This window comes from Bidens hawaiensis, unplaced genomic scaffold (genome assembly GCF_021521415.1).
Source record: "Bidens hawaiensis isolate Kalapana, Puna unplaced genomic scaffold, B.hawaiensis_p1.1 tig00034358_1, whole genome shotgun sequence".
In the NCBI taxonomy this organism is placed as follows: domain Eukaryota; kingdom Viridiplantae; phylum Streptophyta; class Magnoliopsida; order Asterales; family Asteraceae; genus Bidens; species Bidens hawaiensis.
Genome location: NW_027505318.1, coordinates 160,592 through 184,620, shown reverse-complemented (window position 1 = coordinate 184,620; position 24,029 = coordinate 160,592). Strand labels below are relative to the sequence as shown.

The 24,029-nt window shown below is 35.5% G+C and overlaps 1 protein-coding gene and 1 long non-coding RNA gene across 3 annotated transcripts; one reads left to right on the top strand and one right to left on the bottom strand.

Annotated features, from left to right (window-relative positions):
* Positions 1–199: 199 nt before the first annotated feature.
* LOC143612334 (small ribosomal subunit protein uS3z-like) lies at positions 200–2,480 on the bottom strand. Of its 2 annotated transcripts, none has more exons than XM_077086346.1 (7): positions 2,420–2,480; positions 1,774–1,841; positions 1,526–1,673; positions 1,278–1,449; positions 861–915; positions 633–764; positions 200–555 (listed from the first exon to the last, which is right to left on the bottom strand). In XM_077086346.1, the coding sequence occupies exons 2-7, from the start codon at positions 1,801–1,803 to the stop codon at positions 349–351; spliced, it is 744 nt and encodes a 247-aa protein (XP_076942461.1). In that variant the 5' UTR covers positions 1,804–1,841; positions 2,420–2,480; the 3' UTR covers positions 200–348. The 2 variants fall into 2 exon arrangements, with proteins under 2 accessions (XP_076942461.1, XP_076942460.1); XM_077086345.1 differs by having other exon boundaries at positions 1,774–1,852; positions 2,426–2,443.
* Positions 2,481–11,578: 9,098 nt separating this feature from the next.
* On the top strand, positions 11,579–13,762 carry LOC143612338 (uncharacterized). Its single transcript, XR_013149930.1, has 3 exons — positions 11,579–11,680; positions 12,109–12,175; positions 13,334–13,762. It is a non-coding gene; the product is annotated as an uncharacterized LOC143612338 (long non-coding RNA).
* The last annotated feature ends 10,267 nt before the right edge of the window (positions 13,763–24,029 follow it).

Here is a 24,029-nt window from a genome sequence, read left to right as displayed (position 1 = left end):
AGCTCATACTTGTACAAGAAATCACTATTAAACAAGCTTTAACAATTGTATTCTACACAAGATTTCTATTCTGTTGCAACAATGTGCCATCAGGACTGATAAGTCCAAACTATAAGATAATAACATGAGCACAGATCTATAAGTAATAGTTAAGATGTAGCCACTAACATTACAACTCAGAAACTTAAAAGTAACATCATTCAAGCAACAAACTGATTATAGAAATAGCATTGCAGTAACAAAACATCAGTAGAACAATAAGGTCCAATCCATAAAAAAACAACAAAAACTCATTTTTATAACATAAAGTCTTGAAACATCTAAACTTTCTCACTTCCGTCACAAGACCTAGACAGGTACCGGCATAGACATAGGCAAAGGCTCGTCACCCATCACGAGTGGCGGTCTATATTCCTCCACTTCTTTAGGTGGGAGTGCAACAACATCATCCTTGGGCATATGAATCACAACATTATCCGGTAACGGTGTCTTCGGTCCCAGCTTTCCGGTTGGGTCCCAGTCAAGCATGATCTTGACCTTAATACCAAGAACACCCTGTTTGTTTCACACACAACTTCAATCATTAACTCACTAACAAAAAATCATTCCCTTAAAGGTGAAGACGAGTTTACCTGTCTAAGAAGCACGTGTCTGACAGCAGAGTCAATATACTCTTTGACCGGTTGACCAGAAGACACCATGTACCCATCCTTGAACTTCATTGCCTTTGCACGTTGTGCCCTAAGTTTTCCACTAACAATAACCTAAAAGCATTGACGGGTATTGACCCCAATTGACCATTATATAATGTGTTATAAATCATAATATATAAACAAAAAGATAACAATATAATTACATACCTCACATCCTTTTGCTCCATTCTCCATAACAAACCTTAGAACACCATAGCACGCCCTAGAAACATACCAATAAAACATTAAGCATTAATTACACAATAATCTAGATGAATTAGCAGTTAATGTGAAAAATTATCAGATCTTGGTCAACTGGTCAAGGACCGATATTAGAGATATCGGCTATTGAGATGGGATCTCGTTAATTTCAATATCACATAAAATTCACAAATTAAGCTTCTGAAACTAGAAAAACACTAACTAACGTAGCAAGTAGGAACTGATCAAGGCTCCAAACATCACATTGAACACTGAAAATTTTAAGACTGATATATTTGACCAATACTTTACCAAGGGACCGATAATCGATACATCTAATATCGACTAGATAATTGATTATAACAATAAGAAAGATAATAAAACCTGCGAACAGCAAGGCCTCCAAGAAGCTTGTAACGCAGAGACTCCGCTTGTGCAATAGCACAGAGACCTCGGTTGTTGACACGCTCAGCATAAAGTTCCACACTGTTTTCAGGGAACTTAAATCGCTTCTGAACGAGCGAGGTCAACTCCCTTATTCTCCTTCCCTTCTCACCTACACGTTTAATAACACATCAAAGATTATTTTTTGTTATTGAAACAATAAGCTGGATAATTTTATAAAATATTACCAAGGACATTTTGTGTCCGGGTGGCTCGGATGATGATCTCGGTGCGCATAGGCGTAACCCTAACTTCAACACCCGAGTAACCGTCCTCAGCAAGTTCCCTAGTGAGAACCTCATTCAACTCGGCAAAGAACACACCATCAGCTACAAACTGATTCATACAAACAAATTCAAATAATAAAATATATGTAAAACTAAACATAATATAAATATAATTTTATGAACTAGTAATAGTAAATGACAAGGCTAACCTTTCGCTTCTTGCTCAATTGAGTTGCCATTTTCGTAAGCTAAGTTTAATATATGGTGATCACAGATCCTAAAAATTGAGTAAAAAATGTATAAGCAAGCCACCATATTAGGGGTGCAAATGAGATGATCGGCTCGTGAAAAAGCTTAAACGAGCTCGAGCCTAAAAGTAAGCTCGTTTAATAAACGGGCCGAGCTTCCCTTATCGAGTTCGAGCCGGCTAGCAAGGCTAACCAAGCCTTTCATTTGTATAAGTTTTTATAATAATAATAATAATATATACATATATATTTACATGTATATAATATAACAAATAATGAAAATAACTAAACAATATATATTATATTAAATTTTAAATAAAGATTAATTAGTAATAGATAGTAAACAAGCCGAGCTCGAGCCTCCAAAGATCGAAACGAACCGAACTGGAGCTTTAATAAATAGGCACATATTATTATTATCTGATGAATGAAATATAGAAAATCAATTTATATGTATTTTGGTAATTGAGGAATTTAATCAAACAGCTGGTGTGCATATACACTAGATTATTATTATTATTATTAATAGCATAAAGTGAGAAGAGATAATACACACAACACAAACAGATCAATCATATTCACCAAGGAAAGGAAATGGAAATCGTACCTCAAGAAGATGATGTTCAAACGGCGGTGTAGAGATGGAGAGATAATGGTTAGGGTTTAATACTACTGTACTGCGTCTGTTGTCCATGGCCCAAACTTAACTACTGGGCCAACCCTGCTTTGAGCCCAAACTCAACTACTGGATGATGATGGACTCATCTTCTTATTTCATAATTAGGCCTTTAAACAAACCGAACACGAATATGTATTTTGTGTTCGTGTTCATTTATTTGAAAAATAATATGTTCGTTTCCGTTTATGTTTGTTTCTTTTACTTTTAAACAAACCAGTTCACAAACATAAATGAACATATGTACACAAATGTATATGAACACAAACAACATAAACAAAAATAAATAAATAAGTAGAGGTATAAAACCATTAACTAGATGACTTTTTAAAATAATATATAATTATTTTCTATTAATATGTAAACGAGCATTACATAAACGGACATAATAAGCAAACATAAACGAACGTTCACTAACATAAATGAACGAACGAAACATGCGTTCATGTTCGTTTGTTTAATGAATAAACAAACCACCCGTCAAACCTAAAGAAACAATTCAAAAGTAAGATACTTGATTGTGTTGTATTTTCTCGCACTAGTGTCATTGTCTTCTTTCGTGAACACTATAACATAAAGCCAATTAAAAGAAACAATACACATTTTGGTAGCTTTTAATTTTAAAAAAGTTCACACTAACCCAAAGGTGAGTTCTTTGAATATTTTTAAAGGATTAGGATGAGAGAATCTTTTTAAAATTGAGAATTATAAGAACCATTTTGGACAACATAAAACCCAAAAATAAAAAAAAAATCATAAAATAAAATAAAACACAAAAATCAAAAAAGTAAAAAAACCAAAATTCTTATTTTATCATCCCGGTTTCATTAAAAAAAAACTCGGTTTAGCTAAGTTATATACACATATGTATTATATATACATATATGTACATTTACATATTTTTTTGTACACATGTGTATAATTTAAGATATATGATGTTGTACATATGTGTATATTACGTAACCAAAGATTAAATAAAATTATACATATGTGTATAATACAACGTTTTTTTTTGTTTTTTTTTCTATTTTTTTTATTTTTTTAATGAAACCGGAATGAAATATAAGAATTTTGGTTTTTTTACTTTTTTAAAATTTTTATTATTTTTTGTTTTATGATTTTTTTAAATATTTTTTTAAAGGTGTTTTTAGTGGTCCAAAATGGTTCTCAAAGTTCTCAATTTGTAAAGGGTTCTCTTAGGATCCTTACCCTATTTTTAAAAACGTGTGCACGTAATGTTTGAAGCAGTAACCAATACGACAGAGGTCGTTGTCGTGCGTAGCTTTACACTCGTTATTCAACAACTTGCCACCGAGTTTATGATTTGGTATAAGTTTAGTCGATTTAACGAGATCATGTGTACATGAATACCAATTTGAAATTGAAAGTCTCAATATCTCGATACAAGAGTACATGAATAATATGCAAACTTATCTAACAATGCTTATTTATTGACGCGTTTAGTATACTTCAAGGAGAATGTTATTTTATTATATATATAAAATGAACCTCATCATGTATATATATGCTAACATACATATTAGTTCAATAACGTATAGATAAATTTTTTAAGTGTGAAGAAAGTAAATGTGTGACAATCATATATAATTAACATAAGAAAATTAATTTGTTGCAGTGCTCACTTAGAGGTGCGTAACCCGGGTATTTTTAGGAACCGATTCCGAGTATTTGACTGGGCTTTTTTTTTTCAGGTTTTCGGGTGGGGTCGGGTTTTGTTCGGCTATCATTCCTTAAACCAAGTTTAACTTTGTGCCAATCGATCAATTAGGACAATATGTACGACAAGGAATTTATTGGTATGATTCTTTTCTATACCCTATTGTTGATGTCTTTCACTTTTAATTTCATCTTCTTTTACTTTAATTAACTGTAGATGTTATTGGCGTGGTGCAAATTGTTTCACCAATAAAGACCATCAGAAGGAAGTTGGACAACGACATAATCTCGAAACGCGACATAACTATCGCGGATGACACGTAACACCACTATCATTTTGTGCTTTAACATTTACATATTCCCTTTTAAAAGTTTGTGAAGTCCAGTTATGCATATTTTAGTAACAAATCAAAAGTTGTATCTTTATGGACCCCCTTGCCATTGATGCCGGTGAAAAATTATCAGACCTGACCTGGCTGATGACTCACCAATTGTTGCGATCAAATCCTTAAGAGTATCAGATTTTCAAGGTAATCAACGATCGTTGCCTATAAATAAATTTTATATAAATATACATATATATGTATATATAGAGTATATATAGATAGATATAATGTTACATTTTGCTTATTTGTTGCTCAATGTTATGCTTTAGGGGTATCTTACCAGCCTTGCTTCAAAGAAACTAGAATCTTGGTATGCTTCAGAGGGCACATACTCAACCACTGAATATGTAGGCTCCACTTTGAGTCCTGCAATGAAAAATGGTGGCGGATCGATGTACTTTGACCGCGTGACGCTTAACCATATAACAAGCAACCCGTCCATGGGTGACGAAAAGGTATTCACTTTTACGCAAGAGAGTGCGATGGGAAGGGTGGGCGGGTATCATGAGCATTTTTTACTTAACGGTCTCAAAATAATACAATGACAACCACCCCATCTATGGGCACATAAATGGTATTATTAACTTTTAATTAAGCATGTGTTGTCTTCTTTGTTAGAAATGGTATTTTGTCACTACTGTGTTGCGGTCCGACCCTTTTGTTATTTTAACGTTGACGTCGGACCCATTATCCATTGATAACATGGCGTATAAATATATTGCTTTGTTAGAGATTTTAAAAAGCCAGAAACGGATTTCATTTTATTTTTCACTTATTGACTTCTGAACAAAACTCATGTTAAGATTCATCAGTACTCTCGTACAGGCTGCTAAAATGGTTTTAACTTTGAAACAAATGCCATCACACATTAAACACTATCGAACGTTTCAGTTAATATGTTATATTAGCAATCACATTATATAGCGAATTACCCACTCCATGTTACAAAAAAGACTTTTTTTGGTCAACATAGTATTAAAATTCGAAAAGCATCCTTGGTTTGTTTACAAAATATGCAACCTTTTTATTTGGTTAAGTTGATTTCATGGCATATTTTAAGTTAAATACTACTATAGCATCACAAAGTTTTATGTTGCACCTGCATATTTCTGTTATTTTTTTTGGGAATGAGACATTTTTCGAATGAAAAACACATCAGTTAAAATTTGTACAAGAGGGGTAATTTTGGTATATTCTCAAAGAGATCTGCTGCTGCGAATCTGAGTTTTAGAACAACTTTAATCCGAAGTCCCCCACCTAAAATGATCTTGCATGCAATCGGTTTATATTTCTTTCTTCACTTTGCTATGCTATTTCAAGTTATGATTGGGATTTAAATATATCATTTACTGGACCTTTACAGGTGCAGGTTGCTGACGTATATAAAAATATACATCTTTTTAGCATCAAATAATCTCTAAAAACTGCAACTTCCATCAAATAATATAGCTCAAATGGCTACTTATCATATTAAAATGTATTTTCAGGTAAAACCAAGCCTTAAACGAAGAAACAAACGAAAAGCCGAAGAAAAATGAATGAAAACCCAAGAAAACACTCAAACACGCCCCCATGCCCCATGGACACACCCCCATACTTTCCTATGCAAGAAAAGACAAAATATTGGACACGTGGACACGAAGCCATGCCTCAGAAAGCATGGGGCCGTGGTCACTTTTCAGAAAAGACAAAAGAAATGTAACAAACGACCAAAAACACGGGGCCGTGCCTTAGGAAGCACGCCCCCGAGCTGAGTCAGCATGTACGATCTAACAGAGCATTTAATGCGACTGGACACGTGGACACAGGGGCGTGCCTCATGGAGCACGGGGTCGTGCCTGAGTGCCCAGACAGCCTATAAATAGAGGAGCATGTTGAACTCATTTGGTGTGCTTGAAGAAAACTTCTATACATGTTTCTCTTATAAGAACACCCACATTACACTCATATTGAAGATCTTGTGGAAATTTTGAAGGCTTGGAGGCTATCATCATCACCATCCATCATCATCATCATCATCATCATCATCCATCACCACTGAAGAAGGAAGATTCATCCACATTTGGTTAGATTGTTCTAGTTTGATCATGTGTCTGTTATTTTAATATCTTTTAATGTTCATAACCATGCTCATTATGAGCTAAACTCCATTTACCATTTAATTTCTTTGAAGAAGCTTTGTTTTACTTGATGATTATGTTAAACATGTGATTTAGTTCGGTAAAGTATATGGTTATTTTGCAATTATCCTTTGACGGAGAATTGTTTTATCACTTTAACTCAATATATTAATGTTGATGAATAATAATCATTCATGATTCACTTATGCTCTTGGAGACTAGAAATGGTAAAAAGAACTTGATAACTTATTTAAGATAAAACATGGATCCTTATATTGTACTTAGAAATAAAGAAATCATATGTTAATGGATGTGTAATTATGACCTAATTAAATCAACCAAGGGGAGGTTGGTATTTGAGAACTACAATCACCCGAATTTGTTAAAATTGGTATTTGAGAAATCAAAGTCAATCCTAATCTTTCTACTTTACTAAACTACTTGCCTACTTAAATTGACATTCTCGTGGTAGTATGCGATTAAGCAAGGATGGACTTGAATATACGCATGCTACTTTCTTTTATGTCATAGAATATGTTCAGTTAGAAATGAGGGGCTACTCTATCATATATTATTAGGGAAATTTTATCACATGTTTACTAAATAATCATCAAGGAAGAATGCAGTGGATTCTTGATCTTAGATGGTAACCTTCATATACTTGATTTACGCATTTAGAATTTCTCTTCTTTTCACCTATATATTATATATAAGTATTTTTATTAAAGTTTAAAACTCAACCCCAAAATGATTAAAATTCTCCAATTGAACTAAAACGAATATTCATTATTAGAAACATTTGTGTCCACGGATCGATACTTGGTTCTTATCAATACTATTCTACATACATGATAGGTACACTCGCCTATTTTGTGTGTGTTTAGTCTTAGTAGAAATCACTTTTGTAAATTAAAAACACGATCTTGTGCAAAATCTAAATCTGCCATCCTTTATATTTTACTACACCACACGCACACACCAAGTTTTTGGCGCCGTTGCCGGGGACACGGTACATTTCTAAGAATGATCCATGTTTTAATTTAATCATTGTTTATAATTGTATAAATTTTTAACTTTTATTTTATTTCCTTTTACTAACTATTAGATTAGATTTTTTTATAGGCTAGCCTAACCTTTACTTTAGCTTAATTAACTTATACCTTAGTTTTAAAATAGCTTAACTTTTAGCCTAACTTTAACTAACCTGTAGTTTAATAGTTTAAATTTGATTTAGTCCAATGTATGTCCTTTACGTTTGAACCTTAGCTCGTTTCTCCAATTTCTGAACCGGAACAACTTTTTCGGCGACGAGCACGTAAACAGACTGCATAAACCGCTGAAACAATCAAAGACGAGTCATTGGACGCCACCACATCAAGAGAAATCAAATCGAAGAAATTATGGAAGCACAAAACAATGAACCAAACATGAGCCAATATGTCAAGCCAACTCTCGAAGGCTACGACAATGGAGTGGCTCCACCCGATATCACCGAACATTTCGAAATCAAATCAAGCACCATTTATATGGTGGAAAATTCAGTTCAATTTCATGGTCTCCTCGACGAAGACCCTCTTTCTCATATATCTCGATTCTAACGGATATGCGGAACCTTTGAAATTCAAAACTGTTCAGAATATCATATCAAACTTAAACTCTTTCCTATCTCTCTAAGGGGTCAAGCCTTAGATTAGATAGAATCCTTTTCTTCTGGTTCGATCACCAACCGGGACCAGATGGTTGAATAATTTCTCCTCAAATATTTTCCGCCTGACAAAACTGCCAAATACCGAGCCAGCATTACCGGATTCCGGACCGATGATTATGAATCGTTACACGCAGCATGGGAGAGATACAAAAGTCTTCTGAGAAAATGCCCACATCATGGACTGAGCGTATGGTTACAAGTACAAACTTTCTTTAACGCACAATCCAGTCAAAACAAACAGGCCATCGACCAAGTCGCCGGTGGAGACCTAGGATCCAAATCACCTAACGAAGCATTTGAAATCATGGAGAAGACAACAAAGAAGAGTTTCACTTATAACCCACTAAGATCTACACCAACCCATAAAAGAATGCACCACGTCGATTCCAACACTCTTCTCACCGCACAACTTGAAGCACTCTCTAAACAATTCGAGCAACTTCAAGCCGAACTACCAAAATCACCTGTGATACCTGTGTAGGAAATCACAAGACAAATGATTGAAAACAAGTCATTATGACCATGGAAGAATTTGACTTCATCTCCCGTCAAAACATTGCTTTCAGCAATAACTATAATCTAGGTTGGAGAAATCACCCGAATTTCAGTTGGAAGGACAGAGGTAACACTCAAACTCTACCCGGATTCGAAAAGAGGCCGATGAATCAATCTTTCCAACCTAAACCTCAATTTCAAGAACAAAGTTTCAGTAGCCATCAAAATCCGAGCCACTCAAAAATTGAAGAAATGTTGATCCAAATCATGACTAGGACAAATGAAGCAGAAAAGAAGGCCGACTCAAGAGCCGTTGATATCAGCGGAGTATTGTTGAAGCATGAAGCTGATATAAAAAGTCAACAAACATCATTATAGAATCTAGAAACTCAAATCAGACAGATTGCCTAACAATTGTCTAAAAGGCCACCTGGCGCTCTTCCAAGAAACACTGTAACCAACCCAAATGCGACAACCAACGCTATGACATTGAGAAGTGGCACAACCACTATTGCCTCACCAACTTCGAAACCAGTTATGGAGAAGGAATTCCCTGATAAAACGCAGGAGATACTGATTCCAACATGCACCGTACAACCTAAGGAACCAGTCCGAACTTATGTTCCACCTCTTCATACCCTGGATGGTTGAAACAGGAGAGATTGGAAGCTTAGTACAGAAAGTTTTTATAACTCTTCAAACAACTTCACCTCAACATCCCTTTTGTCGAAGCCATTGCTCAAATGCCGAAATATGCAAAATTTCTCAAAGAAGTGCTGACCAACAAAAGGAAGCTGGAGGAGCTCCTCCTCCTGTCACCCTGAGTGAAGAATGTTCAGCGGTTCTCCAAAACAAGCTGCCACAAAAAATGACCGATCCAGGGAGCTTTACTATCCCTTGTCACATAGGAAATTTGTCTGTTAGCAATGCCCTAGCTGACCTAGGAGCTAGTATTAACTTAATGCCTTATGTGGTTTTTGCAAAACTAGGGATAGGAGAACCAAAGCCCACCCTCATGTGCATTCAGTTAGCAGACCGATCCGTTAAATATCCTCGGGGCATTGTTGAAAACATGCTTGTCAAAATTGACAAATTTGTTTTCCCAGTGGATTTTGTAATTCTAGACACGGAGGAAGACAAAAGTGTACCTCTGATTTTAGGAAGACCCTTCCTAGCCACTGCAAAGGCTATCATTGATGTTTTGCACTGGCAAACTCACTCTCAGGGCCAATGACGAGGCAATCACTTTTGACATAGGAAAATCTATGCAACACCCGCAACATCACGATGACACATTATACTGTGTTGACGTCATCGATTCTATCGTGAGTTTCTATGTGTGGAAATCCCGCATCAATAACCCACTAGAAACACAAATCTGAACCGAAATTATCAACAAACCATTTCAGAAAACGAAAATCTCGATGATCAAGAAGTATCAGAATTAATATGTGAGATCACCGAATGTAATGAAAAATCAAAACCATCAATTGAAGAACCACCTGCCTTAGAGTTAAATGAACTACTGAACCATCTCGAATACGCCTTTATAGAAAAAGACTCTCAACTCCCAGTAGTTATTTCATCTCACCTTTCTAAAGAAGAGAAAGACAAACTTCTTAAGGTTCTTAAGAACCATAAGAAGGCTATCTCATGGAAGATCATGGACATCAACGACATCAATCCTTCCTTTGGTACTCACAAAATACTCATGGAAAAAGAATACAAACCCGTGGTCCAACATCAAAGACGTCTCAATCCCAACATGCAAGATGTGGTGAAGAAAGAAGTAATCAAACTCCTTGATGCCGGATTAATCTACCCAATCTCAGGTTCACCTTGGGTTAGTCCAGTTCAAGTCGTACCCAAAAAGGGAGGAATGACAGTAGTAATGAACGAGAAAGACGAGCTAATACCAATGAAGACCATCACAGGCTGGCGAGTCTGCATTGACTACCAGAAGCTTAATGACGCCACAAGAAAAGATCATTTTCTACTACCTTTTATCGACCAAATGCTTGAACATCTATCTGGAAAAATGTTCTACTGTTTTCTTGATGGATTCTCCAGATACTTTCAGATTCCCATTGCTCCTAAAGATCAGAAGAAAACCACCTTTACGTGTCCGTATAGCACCTTTGCCTACCGAAGAATGCCATTTGGACTATGTAATGCTCGGGCCACCTTCCTACATTGCATGGGGGCCATCTTTCATAAAATGATCGAAACCTCTATGGAAGTTTTCATGGAGGACTTCTCAGTCTTTGGGGACTCCTTCGATCATTGTCAAAAAAACATAGACAAAATGTTGGCTAGGTGTGAAGAAGTAAACTTAGTACTCAATTGGGAAAAATGCCACTTTATGATCAACGAGGGCATTGTTCTTGGTCATAAGATATCCTAATGTAACATCCTAATTTTAGAATATTAAAAAATATATGTATATATTATTTTGAAAGAGAGACACATTCCTTGAGATAATATTGTACAACTCTTAAAACGTGATTTTTAAAGTTTGGGGATTATAAATTTTATGTGTTAGAAATATATTTTAACATTATAAAAATATAGAGGACAAAACTTGGTTAACGGTAAAGATCAAGTGTAAAAGGGATATTTGAGGGCTTGAAATATATAATTAAAAAAAAAAAAAAAAAAGAAATCAGTTAAAAGGGGGTGTCGCCCATGGTATCTTCAAGCGCATGAGAGAGAGAGAGAGAGGAGGAGAGGCCGATTCCAACCGAGTCATGATTACCAAATGATTCAAACGCGAGTTAGTCAATCTCCATCGATTCTATGGTTCTCGGTATGTAATTTTCTGTTTATTTGTTAGCAAATTTGTGGATTAGTGTTCTTGAGTTTATGATTTCAAAATATGTGATTTTGGGGAAACCGATGTTCAATTTTGTATAGAAAACTCTTAACTCTTAAGCTATTAAGATGGAAGGTAACTTTTGAGTAATGGGTTGAACTGCATGTTATAGATTAGATGTTAATTTTATGAAATTGTAAGAAACCCATGTTAATATTTTTGGTGAGTTATAGTTCATTCCCACAAGGTGTTCGACGAAATGTCTAAGCTATTAAAGTAGTGAAATAGTGTATAATTGGTAACGATTATTTGTGTGTCATAACTCGTTTTAACTATTAAGAGTTAAATCGAGTGGGCATGAGGTTATGATAAACCTAGTTGATGTTCTAACCAATTTAGAAATTGACTTGTTTTCGAGATAGGCATGGTATAGCTTGGAAGACAATGGGTCGAACGAGTAACCAGACAACAACACTCCTATGGGCAAAGGTGAGTGGTTTTTAACCACAATCTTGTTAAACTTTATGTCTTTGAATTAAACCATGTATGCATACGAATAGATCCATAGTTGAACAATAGAAATGCCCATAAAGTATGTTTAAAGAAGTTAAATTGACGCCATGAAAGTTAAGTTAATAAGCAAATAATACTGCTGCGTTTTGCTGTCAAAATGTACGTCTATTATGTTGTTTTTTGGTGCTAGAAATATCAATTTAATGAGTTAAAATAACCTGCTATAGATGTTTTCCAAAATGTATGGTTAAGAGGTTAAATTAAGCCTATAATAGTATATTTATCTAGCGAATATTGCTGTTGTGTTTTGCTGTCAAGATGTACGCCTATTATGTTGTTTCGACCTGCTATAATTGCTGTCCAAAATGTATGCTTAAAAAGGTTGAATTGAGGTTATAATAGTATATTTTCTTGACAAATATTGCTGCTGTGTTTTGCTGTCAAAATGTGTCTTATTTTGTTGTTTCGGTGCTAGAAATACCAATTTAAAGAGTTAAATGATTTGCTATAGTTGTTATGCAAAATATATGGTTAAAGAGAATAAATTGAGGCTACAACAGTATATTTATTTGGAAAATAATGCTGTTGCGTTTTGCTGTCAAAATGTACGTTTATTATATTGTTTTGGTGCTTGAATTACCAACTTAAAGAGTTAAATGAGATACTTTTGTTGCTTTCCAAAAATGTATGCTCAAAGGGATTAAAATAGAGGCTATAATAGTTTGTTTATTAGCCAAATAATGTTGTTGCGTTCTGTGTGTCAAACTATAGATTTACTATGTTGTTTTGGTGCTAGAAATACCAATTTAATGAATAAAATAAGTGGTTATAGCTGCTGCCCAAAAAGTATGTATATGGCATATGGTTTTTGTAATGAAAGATTTCCGAATTTCATCTACGAAGTTACTAACTTTTGTTAAGTGGATTATCATGAGCCTTATAAGGTTGCTACAGTTGTGCATCAAGGAAAAATCAGAAGGTTGGAGCCACTGAATGAAACAAACTTGGTGAAGGACTCACTTTGAGTATATGAATACTTGTGTTTGTTTACTTGAACATGATAAATAAGTTTGAAGGTATATTATTATTAGAAATGATCTATACTCATCTTTGTTTGACATTTTGGTGGCTTAGGTATAAGCGGAATCGAAAGCCTGCTAGTTGTTCATGAAGGGCGGAGGGCCGGAATCAAGTCTTGGAAATGGGTCAATAAAGGGACAGTTTTGATGGAATTATAATATATTAAACGTGTAATTTTCCTGAATGGGTCAAACAAACCATTATGTGGTATTTTGGGAAATTAACCCAATTGTTGTACTAGTTAATTGGTTTTGAATTATATTGTTGTTGATTCTTAGGTTTTATTGTCACATTCTTAGAGATTTTAATTTGTTTGTTTTTTCGTAAGGATTGTTGAATAAATTTACAGGTCATGTCGAAAATTTTTAAAATCCATTGTTACTATCGCATGTAAAACGAGTCGTAGAAAGTGACAGAAGTTATGTGAATAATCTTTAACAAGAAATCTTTATAAAAAAAATGAAAATCGGGACCTAATTTCCGCGAAGTGTTTCATATTATGTTATATAAAATTTGGGGTGTTTCACCCAAGCATGACTAGAAGTTGATAAGGAAAAAGTCGAAACCATATCCAAACTTCCGCCACCAATTTCAGTCAAAGCCATTAGAAGTTTTTGTCACACCCTGCCAAAAGGGCCTGGGAGTTTTAAGGACAAACTGGTACCAAGTGTAAGCAGCGGAATATTATTGATAAAAATAAGTTACAATGTTTGTATTATGTATTTAAAGCAAGGTGTAACTACAAAACTATATTTTCTCTGACACTGCTACAATCCCGTGGTTGGTTCTACTAATCTTCTTGGCATCTAATCTTCATAATTCAAGTTCGGCATACGCCTCTATCCTTAAGCATTCTCATTACAAAGCTAATCCAAATTGCTAATCCCCATAGTACCTGAATACATGCTAAAAAGTGTCAACTAAAAAGTTGGTGAGTTCGTGAGTTTAGCTCACATACACATAAAACAATTCATTTAAAAAAAGCGCGCAACTTTGCGTGTATGTAAGTATAAAACATGGTGCACATCAATAAAGTCCACAATCAAACCTGCAACTAGCATAAGAATCCCCAACTCATACTAGAAGTTAAACCGTCCCGAACTATCACCCCGCTAAAAGCAATAGTCAAACACGTAGGTTATATGCCGCAACGATCCGCAGATCTCAGTGTGGTTTACCCAACATAGGGTCACTGTGCGTGGGGGTCTCCCAAATAGTACTACCCATACAAGCCTTCGGCCCATTCCCTCGGGTTAATGATTGTGTAAAAGTTGGGACAAAAATTTAGCAGTAAAACACATCTTGATAAACATCACACCATAAGTAAAACTAGCATGTATCTAGCCCAAAAAATTTTAAGTAAAAAGGGCAGCACGAAACTCACCTCAGTCCGTATGCAATATGTATATGAAAGATAATCAATGAGCTTGTACTATGTTAGAAATCACCAAGTACGCCTAGTATGTATATTAATCAACAATAAGTTATCGAAGAACAATGTAAAATTCACTATTGGTATTGTGTACTAGTTAATTCTAAGTGTTTCATTTGGTTCTTGATGAGTAAAGTTTTATTTTATGGGAAGTTTGTACTTAAATAACTTAATAAGATTAATGTTTGTGTTTAGGTATATAACTCAGCTTCCGGGTGTTTTAGTTACCTTGGTTCATTTGTCGGGTTTCGATAAAGTTTTCAATTTTGGAAAGTTCGGTTTTTCGGTTAGGTTTCGGGTTACCATATGACTCTAGAAGCTACATACATTTCATTGATATCAAAAGTTTAATTATGCTAATTTAATCAACCATGTCATGTGTTTACAAACAATGACAATACCGGTTATCACTGGTGTGTCGGTTTTTAACGAAATGTCTTGAAAGAATAGTTTAATTAAACGAGTACTTTTGTAATTGAAACTTCTCATTTTCCATAATTATATATATCACAAAATGAGTTATTTTCAGGTCTGACATTTCATAAATTTTTGGGTTGTACGGTTTTAGTCCTGGTACCTTCGTTTAACGTTTCTTTTGGCAAAAACCGAGTTAAAGGCTTAGATAGTTTTTGTATAATAAGTAACACTAAAATCATGGTTTTATTAACTTATACTTACTGTTAAAATTCAGAAAAATGAAAACTTTATATTTTTCAAATGCTCGTTCGGGTTACGTCGTTTTTACCATAGCTCGCGTTTAACCGCTATTTATTAACAGTAAGGGGGTGTTGTGAATATTGAAAATGGTTTATAACATTATAATAAGTCATTTTAATTACATAACTTCTGGAAAAATATCCATTTTATATTTCCCTAGTCTTTTAGTCTTTAAAAGCCGGCTCGTTGTCGGTTTCAAACGAAACAATGAGTTTAAGCATGCAAACAAGCCCATTTTGTAAATACATTTTCCCTTTAAACATTTGTAGCTTTTATCTAGCCATTTGAACTCATAAGCCTTTGTTTGAAAAACAGAATCTTATACTTTCAATTTTTGAGAAATAACCGGTTTCCAAAAATGCCCTTTTCATTATATTTTTAACAAAAACTCACTTTTCGTCACCTAACAAGTTAGGACATGTTATAATAAATAAAAATAGGTTGTTTTGAAATCTCGTGGGTTTTAAAATATTGTTCGTAGCTGTAGTTTCGCTAACGGACCCGGTTTTGGCCCGTTTGGATTCTAGTTCGGTTTTAAAGCGATGGTTCCCTTAAAATAGTTTCAGGTCAGATTGTAAACCATCAAAATATTATGTTTAGGGCTCTAAAAAAATGTCATAGTGTTATTTAGGTTGCATGACTTGCTTCTCATTAAAACAAGTTACCAAAGTGTCGGTTCGAAAGACTTTTAATACCCGTTTTCAGTGATATCTTTTGGGGCTGGTTTATACCATGTTTCAAAACTTAATTAATTATGTTTAACTTTTGGAAATTAGGTTTAATCTCCAGAAGTTAACGAGGTCACTTGTCGGGTTCGTTTCCAAACTAGTTTACACTTAAACGAATTACCAGTTGGCCATAAATCCAGCCACGGTTTCGGGGCTGCATGTAACGATTCTGACGAAACCAGGGATACCCTAACCGGTAGACGATAGTTACGTCATATTTTATGTCGGGTACATGAGTTACCATGGTAATTATACGAGAATACATGGTTCACTGTACTGATTGTACGTGAATATATAATTCATCGTATTGAATATGCGATTAATCGATCGATAGTTATTGAAACCCGAACGAATCGAGGGTTCAATTATAGACGATATCTATAATATTTAGTGATTCTATGAAGCATTAATGCTTCGGGATAAGTAAAGTACGGCACAAAAAAAAAAGAATTTTCGATTTAATGGTACGTCGGTACGTTAAACGAAACCTTTAATACCAAACCGAGCAAGAGACAATCGATCAAGCCGAAAAAGATGCGCAATTATTAATAACATGGTATTTTAAGTTAATGGAAGTCATGGTTTAAGTTTTTTTTAAAGTGGTTTTATATAAATTTCATTTTTAGCCGAAAAACGACCGTTTTAGCCTCGTTTTAAGCCGAATTAGACATTTAACCGAAAAACGAACTGAACCAGATTATCCAAAATATTATCCGGATTACGGGAATCCAATTGTGTGGCCTAGAATGGAGAGGTGGGTCCCACCCCACCCCCCACATAGTCCGATCGGCCCAAGGGGTCTTCCCCATTATTTCATTTTCTTTTTTTCATCAAGCTAACCAAAATTCTTCATCTCCTCTCAAGATCATGATCCAAAACCGAGACTTTTTAGCAAGAAAACAAGGTAAAGAATCGAGTTAATCACGTGTTCATCTTCGTTTCTTGAGTTTGTTTGCAAGAAAATGAGGTTTCTAAGATGAAAACCGATTCTTGCATGATCAAGTGATGTATACGGGTTATACAAGGGATCTTGGTCCAAGAAAGGAGTTAAACGAATCAAAAACGAATTTTTACGGGTTAAATCTTTGTTTTTGTATCATAACCGTAACCATGAAAGAAATGGCTTGATCGTGAGTGTGACTTGCTTGGTATTGTGGTATGTTGGTTGTAGGTTCTGTATTTAGTGGTAGATAAGGCGGAAAGACGATTTGTAGCTTGTAGTGGCGGAAAACGAAAGGTATATTCGGTTATGTTCGGTTTTGGGAAATTTGGACAGATTGTTGATGCTTTAGAGTTAGGTCATGAAATTTTACAGAGGTGTTCTACATATGAAAATAAGAGTTCTGTGAATTTTTGGTAATTTTTGGACAAAGGATGAATATTTGGTGAATTTAATGCTCGGTTTTGGCCAAAAATGGTGAAAAATAGTTAAATATCATGAAAAATTCTGGAAAATTGCAGATAATCTTTTTATATCATGTATAAGTCACACACAAAATTTGAGGTCAGTTGGAGAAGTCTAAGTAGGCTTTTCGGTTAAACGAGTTTAGGGTTTTCTAGCTCGGTTTTAGTGAAAATGGCATGTAAAAGAAGATTTTGGTTCTGGAAAAAAATTACAGGGGACTATGTGGATGGCAGGGGACATCCAGGAAAAATTTGGGATTTTTCTAAGATCGTTTGGTATTTACGACATATTTAGTGTTTAAATGGTGTTTAAAAATAGATAAATAAATTTTAAATATAAAATTTAATTCTGGAAATATTTTTATAAAATTCCCCGCTGTCAAAAAGTGGTTTGTGCAAAATTTCAAGATCCGAGATTAAACGGATAATTATTTGTGCTAATTATCAAACTTTTAAAGTTAAAACGCGTAAACCGGTAAAGTTCGTCTAAACGAACTGACTGGTGTATAAAAACCCTAAAAATGAACTATTTTCATATAATTGAGTTAAACAAGTAAAAATGAATCATCCGAAAATAATTCGGATGATTTGGGTATTTTTAACCGATTTAACAGTTTCCGGTACGCCGAATACGGAAACGGGTCCCGCGGCCAATCGGGCCGTCTAAACTGAGTTCTAATTTCACAACTTAAACTAAATTATCAGTCAACCACTATTTTCGGGTCGTGTGTGACCAAACTCAATTTTTTTGAAACATAAAAACGGGTAACCGTGCTAGGCACGCAAAACGGGGAAAACAAGCTATTAGAAAATTTGACTGTTGAACTCTAAACGACATCACAATCTGAGTCCAGAGAAGTGTTTCTGGGTTAACCTTGCCCCCGGAATGGGTACAGTACTGGGTGGACAGTGTCCCCAAATGTACCGGTTAACTTGGTTAAAGTTATATTAATAATGAGTGTATAATAACGATCGTAGGGATCATATTACAGATTGGACGTGTTAATTGATAATGATTGTTGTTACCTGCTTGCATGTGCTAAGGTGAGTTTCACGAGCCCCTTTTTCTGAACTGTTTTCGAATATTTTCTCGGGGCGGAAGCATGTTTTTACTAAAATGTTTAAGTACATTCTGAACGCATGGATTTGCGTGGATTTATATATATTTTATTGTACAGGAATCGTACGGAAATGTACTAAGATGGTAATTGTCTGAGTTGCTAACATTCTAAGGCCCCGGAACACGAGTGATTAACTGAAAGCCGGTAGAGTGTGGATAGTACTATTGGTCTGACAAACCCAACTGGTCCGGCATGGATTTGCTGATGTTTCCCAGCCAGTTGCACATGTCTATTTTGGGTGTTATATATATTGCTATGTAATGTTAGACATAGCGGTTTGGGGCAGTTCCGTGGGCGGGGGATATGCCACGGGTCCGTGGGAGGGGGATATGCCACGGGGGTTGTGTGGGATAGTCAGAGGTTTCTCTTGTGGGCTCAGCATAATTACATCGATAATAATATTATTTTATGATAATGATTTATCATGGTTTACTCGAATTGTGAAACTCACCAACTATTCGTAGTTGACCCGTTTTCTCACATGCTTTTCAGGTACAACTAAGATGAAGTGATTGCTTACGTGCTAATTGCTTGATGTGTGTAAGATTTGCGTGCTGGATGTTAGGGTACATTATAATAAATAGAATTATGTATCGTATTGTATGATGTGTGTATCACCTAGACGGTAATGAAATACGAGATAATGTAATTTTGAAGTATATTAATGCATTCAGTTTTCTTTATAAACAATGTGGTTGATATCAGAGGCGTCTGTTGCATCCCGTTTACGTTTCCGCTGCGGTTACGGGGTGTTACAGAACTTGGTATCAGAGCCATTGGTTATAAAGAATTAGGATGTCTTTAAAAGATACCTAAAATATAACCAGTAGCTCAAGTATTATAGGATCTGAATATCAACTAATAATTTATAGTGACGAGAGCTGGATGAACTTGGATGGACAAGTGAGTTATTATAGTCCGGAACATAATAACAGACTTGCCCGCACGAAGGAATTCAAGGGAAGTCACGGGGTACATTAATAGGTAAAAATGGCAACATATGTGTAAAGTATATAATATTATTTATACGTGCTAATGTGTATATATATGTACATATCTTGTGGATACAGGTATTGAGAAATAGGACCCGGATAAGGAACCGGGGGATAAAATAATAAAAATACTGAGGATGCTGAAAATTTCTAGAGCATCGGTTGATAATGAGTCTGACTTATCGGGCCATAGTTATGATAGTACCAAGTTAGATCTCCCGTTTGACATTAACCAGAAATATCTAGTAACCGTCACTCCCAACCAAAATTGATAAATCCCTTACCCTACCAACACCGGTACCGTATATCCTAATAACCCCCTATGTTCACTCGAGCCGCCGACCCTCACGTACGGACGAATCTGTACCTGAACCCATTCCTATTCCATTAAGGTAAAAAAAATAAAAAAATAAATAAATAAATAAATAAAATGAAATAAAATAATAATAATAATAATAAATTTGATAGTAAATGAGCAGATAAAAATAATATATATAGAAATATATATGTGTGTTTCTCACTCTCAAACATATGAGACATACCACCTCCAGATCGAGAGTTACCGATTTTAGCGAACCTAGAACGCCTGAGGACATTGACTGAGCAAGTGATAGAGTTCCCCATAATATTAATTGATAATATTTGAATGCAACCCATGTTGCGCGATTACCTTGAACCTTGCAATTCCCTATGCTATCCTTACATCCGTTAGATGCCCATACCCATGTATACTCGAATAGAATGATTACCCATACACAAAGAGGTGTTGGAATCATTATAGCCTAGTTGGTTGATCGTTCGTAGGTGGTATACCGTGTATGCCGGTTATACAAATAGACACAGATATTATAACTCCGTGGTACGTAATCGTTTGGTGCTCACGGTAAGCATGTATCGGTTATGCTGACATGCAGAAGGATATTGAAATCAAGCATATTAAACATTAATCTTTGTTAAGAAAGATCTATATGTTAGTTGGTGACAAGAGTATGAAAAATGTTTAAACGTTAACTGACGTCAGGTTAAGTCCATATGTTATTATATTTGTGGGACATATATACTAGATACTAGTATGTGTAATATGTATGATAATACTTGGTGTGTATGTGTACTTGCTGTTATAATTGAGCTGGTAACGAGTCATACGGTGAAATTAATATTGATCACTGCGTACGGGATGAGTACGGCAGAATGACATAAAGAGAGTAACTCCAATGATGAAGATTGATATGATTCAGTTGATTGCTCAAAGATAGCAGATGATGATACCGAGTGTCGTATCACAGATCACTGCTAGTGTTGATGCAAATGTGATCGCAGACTTATAGATCGAGCAATCACATGATTATGAATATTTCAATTCTTAGTGTTATTACTAAGAGTGTTAATGTCCCACCGAATACTATTATGACTACAAGTATTAGTTATAAACTAAACATGGATAGTAGTCATAATGAATTAGATCCGGTATGAAGGATATGTTTGTTGGTTGTGTTAAGGAAATTATTAATAGTTTACTGATGGTAAAGGGAGGAATAGATTAGCAAATGGATAGAAAAGATCGAAATGGTTAAGGATATTGGTAAGAGTCTAGAACATGATGTGGTGAAATATGCTACAGATATGTTGGTAGATTATGTTGTATCGTGATGGAACACGAATGTACAAAATTATAGTTAGAAAATTATTGCTCAGATGATATGGTCAGGATTTAAAAATTCTTGTGCTAGAGCACTTTATTTCGAGTAAATAAACTCAGAGATTGGAAACTGAGCTATGAAAGATAGAAATGTTGTGTGCTGATCACTTAGAACACGCTAACCGTTTGAAGGAATTGTCATGTCTGGTAACATGGCTAATTACTCCTGAAACTAAGCGAAGTGAGCACTATATTGGGGACTAACTCCATCGATAAGGAGTATAGTCAACCCTGTAAAATATACAACATTTGGAAGGGTTGTGTCACAAGCCAGCATTGATATATTCGACTTTATGGGAAGCGGAATGGAAGGACGTTAGGTGAGACGTCGAGTGCTAAAGAAGAGAAATGATAAAGGTATAGTGCAAAATAGACTTGTGAATAAGTAGGCATGCCCTACAATCCAGAATTATACCAAGACTAGTTCTGGTGTGAAAACATGAACCGCATGAAGGGTCCTTCCCTAAATGTGGAAAATATGGTTATCGGCAGGAAGAAGAATGTCGAGTGATAGTAGGCCACAGGTGTGGTAAAGATGGAAGTAATGGCCCAATTGTAGAACCAATTGAAGCCATGTGAACCGGCAACCCCAACCCATTCGTGTACAACCACTCCGAACCCAACAACTTCAATAATAATCCATCCAAAGAAATCAAATTATGCCAAACAGTTGTACTTGCTATGAATGTGACAGTACAGAACGTTTCAAGATAAATTGCCCAAAGTTGAACCAAGGTGTCGTTGGAAGACGAACCTCATGACAAGCATCAACCTCTGATCAAGCAAGGAGCCGTGCCTTTGTGAGTAATTCGAATAAAGCACGTCATGAACCAAAGGTGGTATTAAGTATGTTGTAGTTTTAAATCAATGGGCTTCAGCGATATTTTTACGGTCGTCGATAGAAGTTAGTTCCTGTTAACCTCCTATCATTTGGAAAGATACCGATTAGTGAAACTATAGAACCCTATACTGTAGAATCGCTAACGGTGAATCCCTAATGGTTAACTAAATTGTTCGGAATTGCCCTATTATTCGGAACGATTAATCCTTTCCTTATTGACCTACGACCAGTAAAGTTAAGAAGTTTTGACGTAATAGTTAACATGGATTGGCTAACTCAACACGAAGCTGAAATCAAATATGAAAAGAAGATGATTAGAAGCTCTCCTTCGGACGATGAAGCAATTAGATACAGAGAAAAGTGTACGGTATTATGTTACCACTCTAGTCTCATCTTGAGATGCTATAATATTTACGACAAGAAAACGTGGTGTATTTAACAAACGCGATTGCCAAAGTATTTAAAAGAAAACATATAGAAGATGTTTCGGTGATACGTAAATATCCAGAAGTTTTCCCAGAAGAACTTCCTGGGTTACCGCCAACCCGACAGGTCGAATTCAGAATCGATTTAATGCCTCAAGCTGGCCCTGTTGCTAAAGCACCCTACCGACTTGCACCGTCCGAGATGCAAGAATTATCCAATCAGTTACAAGAATTGTTGGATAAGGTTTTATACGACCTAGTTAGTCACCATGGGGTGCACCAGTTTTAATTGGGAAATGAAGGACGGAAGTGTTAGGATATGTATTGATTAGGGAAAATTGAATAAAATGACGATCAAGAATAGGTATTCACTTCTTCGAAGTAAATGATCTATTTAACCAACTGCAAGGGGCGATTTGTTTTTAGAAAATTGATCTTAGATATAGTTATCACCAAATGAAAAATCCAAGAGGAGGACGTTGCAACAACAGCGTTTCGGACTCGCTACGGCCATTGTGAATTCTTATTCATGCCGTTTGAGCTAACAAATGCGCAGGCAGTGTTCATGGAACTCATGAACCGGGTCTGTAAACTTTATTTTGACAAATTCATAGCATCCATTGATGATATTTTGATATATTCGCAACGTAAAGAAGAGCACGAACGACGGTTAAGGAAAATTGTGGAAGTGTTAAAGAAAGAAGAGTTGTACGCTAAGTTTTCGAAATGTGATTTTGAATAAAGAAGGCATAATCCCTTGGTCATGTTGTAAAGCAACAAGGATTTCACATAGATCCAAATAAGATGGAAACCATTAAAATTATGCCAAGCGCCGATTTTAAGTCTCCCCGATGGAGACGATGGTTTTGTCGCGTATTGTGACGCCTCGCGTAGAGGGTTAGGATGCGTGTTGATGCAGAATAATAAGGTTATAGCCTATGCTTCCCGATAGTTAAAAGTACACAAGAAAAATTACACTACTCATGACTTAGAACTGGGAGCGTTTTTCTTCGCACTTAAAATCTGGGGACATTATCTCCACGGTACGAAGTGCACCATCTTCACTAATCATAAAAGTTTGCAACACATATTCGATCGGAAAGAACTGAATATGAAGCAATGAAGATGGGTCAAGTTGTTAAGCGATTATGACTGTGACATCCGTTATCACCCCGGCAAGGCTAGCGTCGTAGCCGATGCCTTGAGTAGGAAAGGTCGGGTTAAGTCATTGCGAGTGCGAGCGCTGGGGATGATAGTTCAGTCGAACCTTTCGGACCTAATTCGAGTCGCTTAACGTGAGGCGTTGAGAGAAGAACAATTGGAAAGGGAGGAGCTTTATGGCAATGAGAAGAATGTCGAACAGCGCGTGGACGAAATTCTCTACTTCAAAA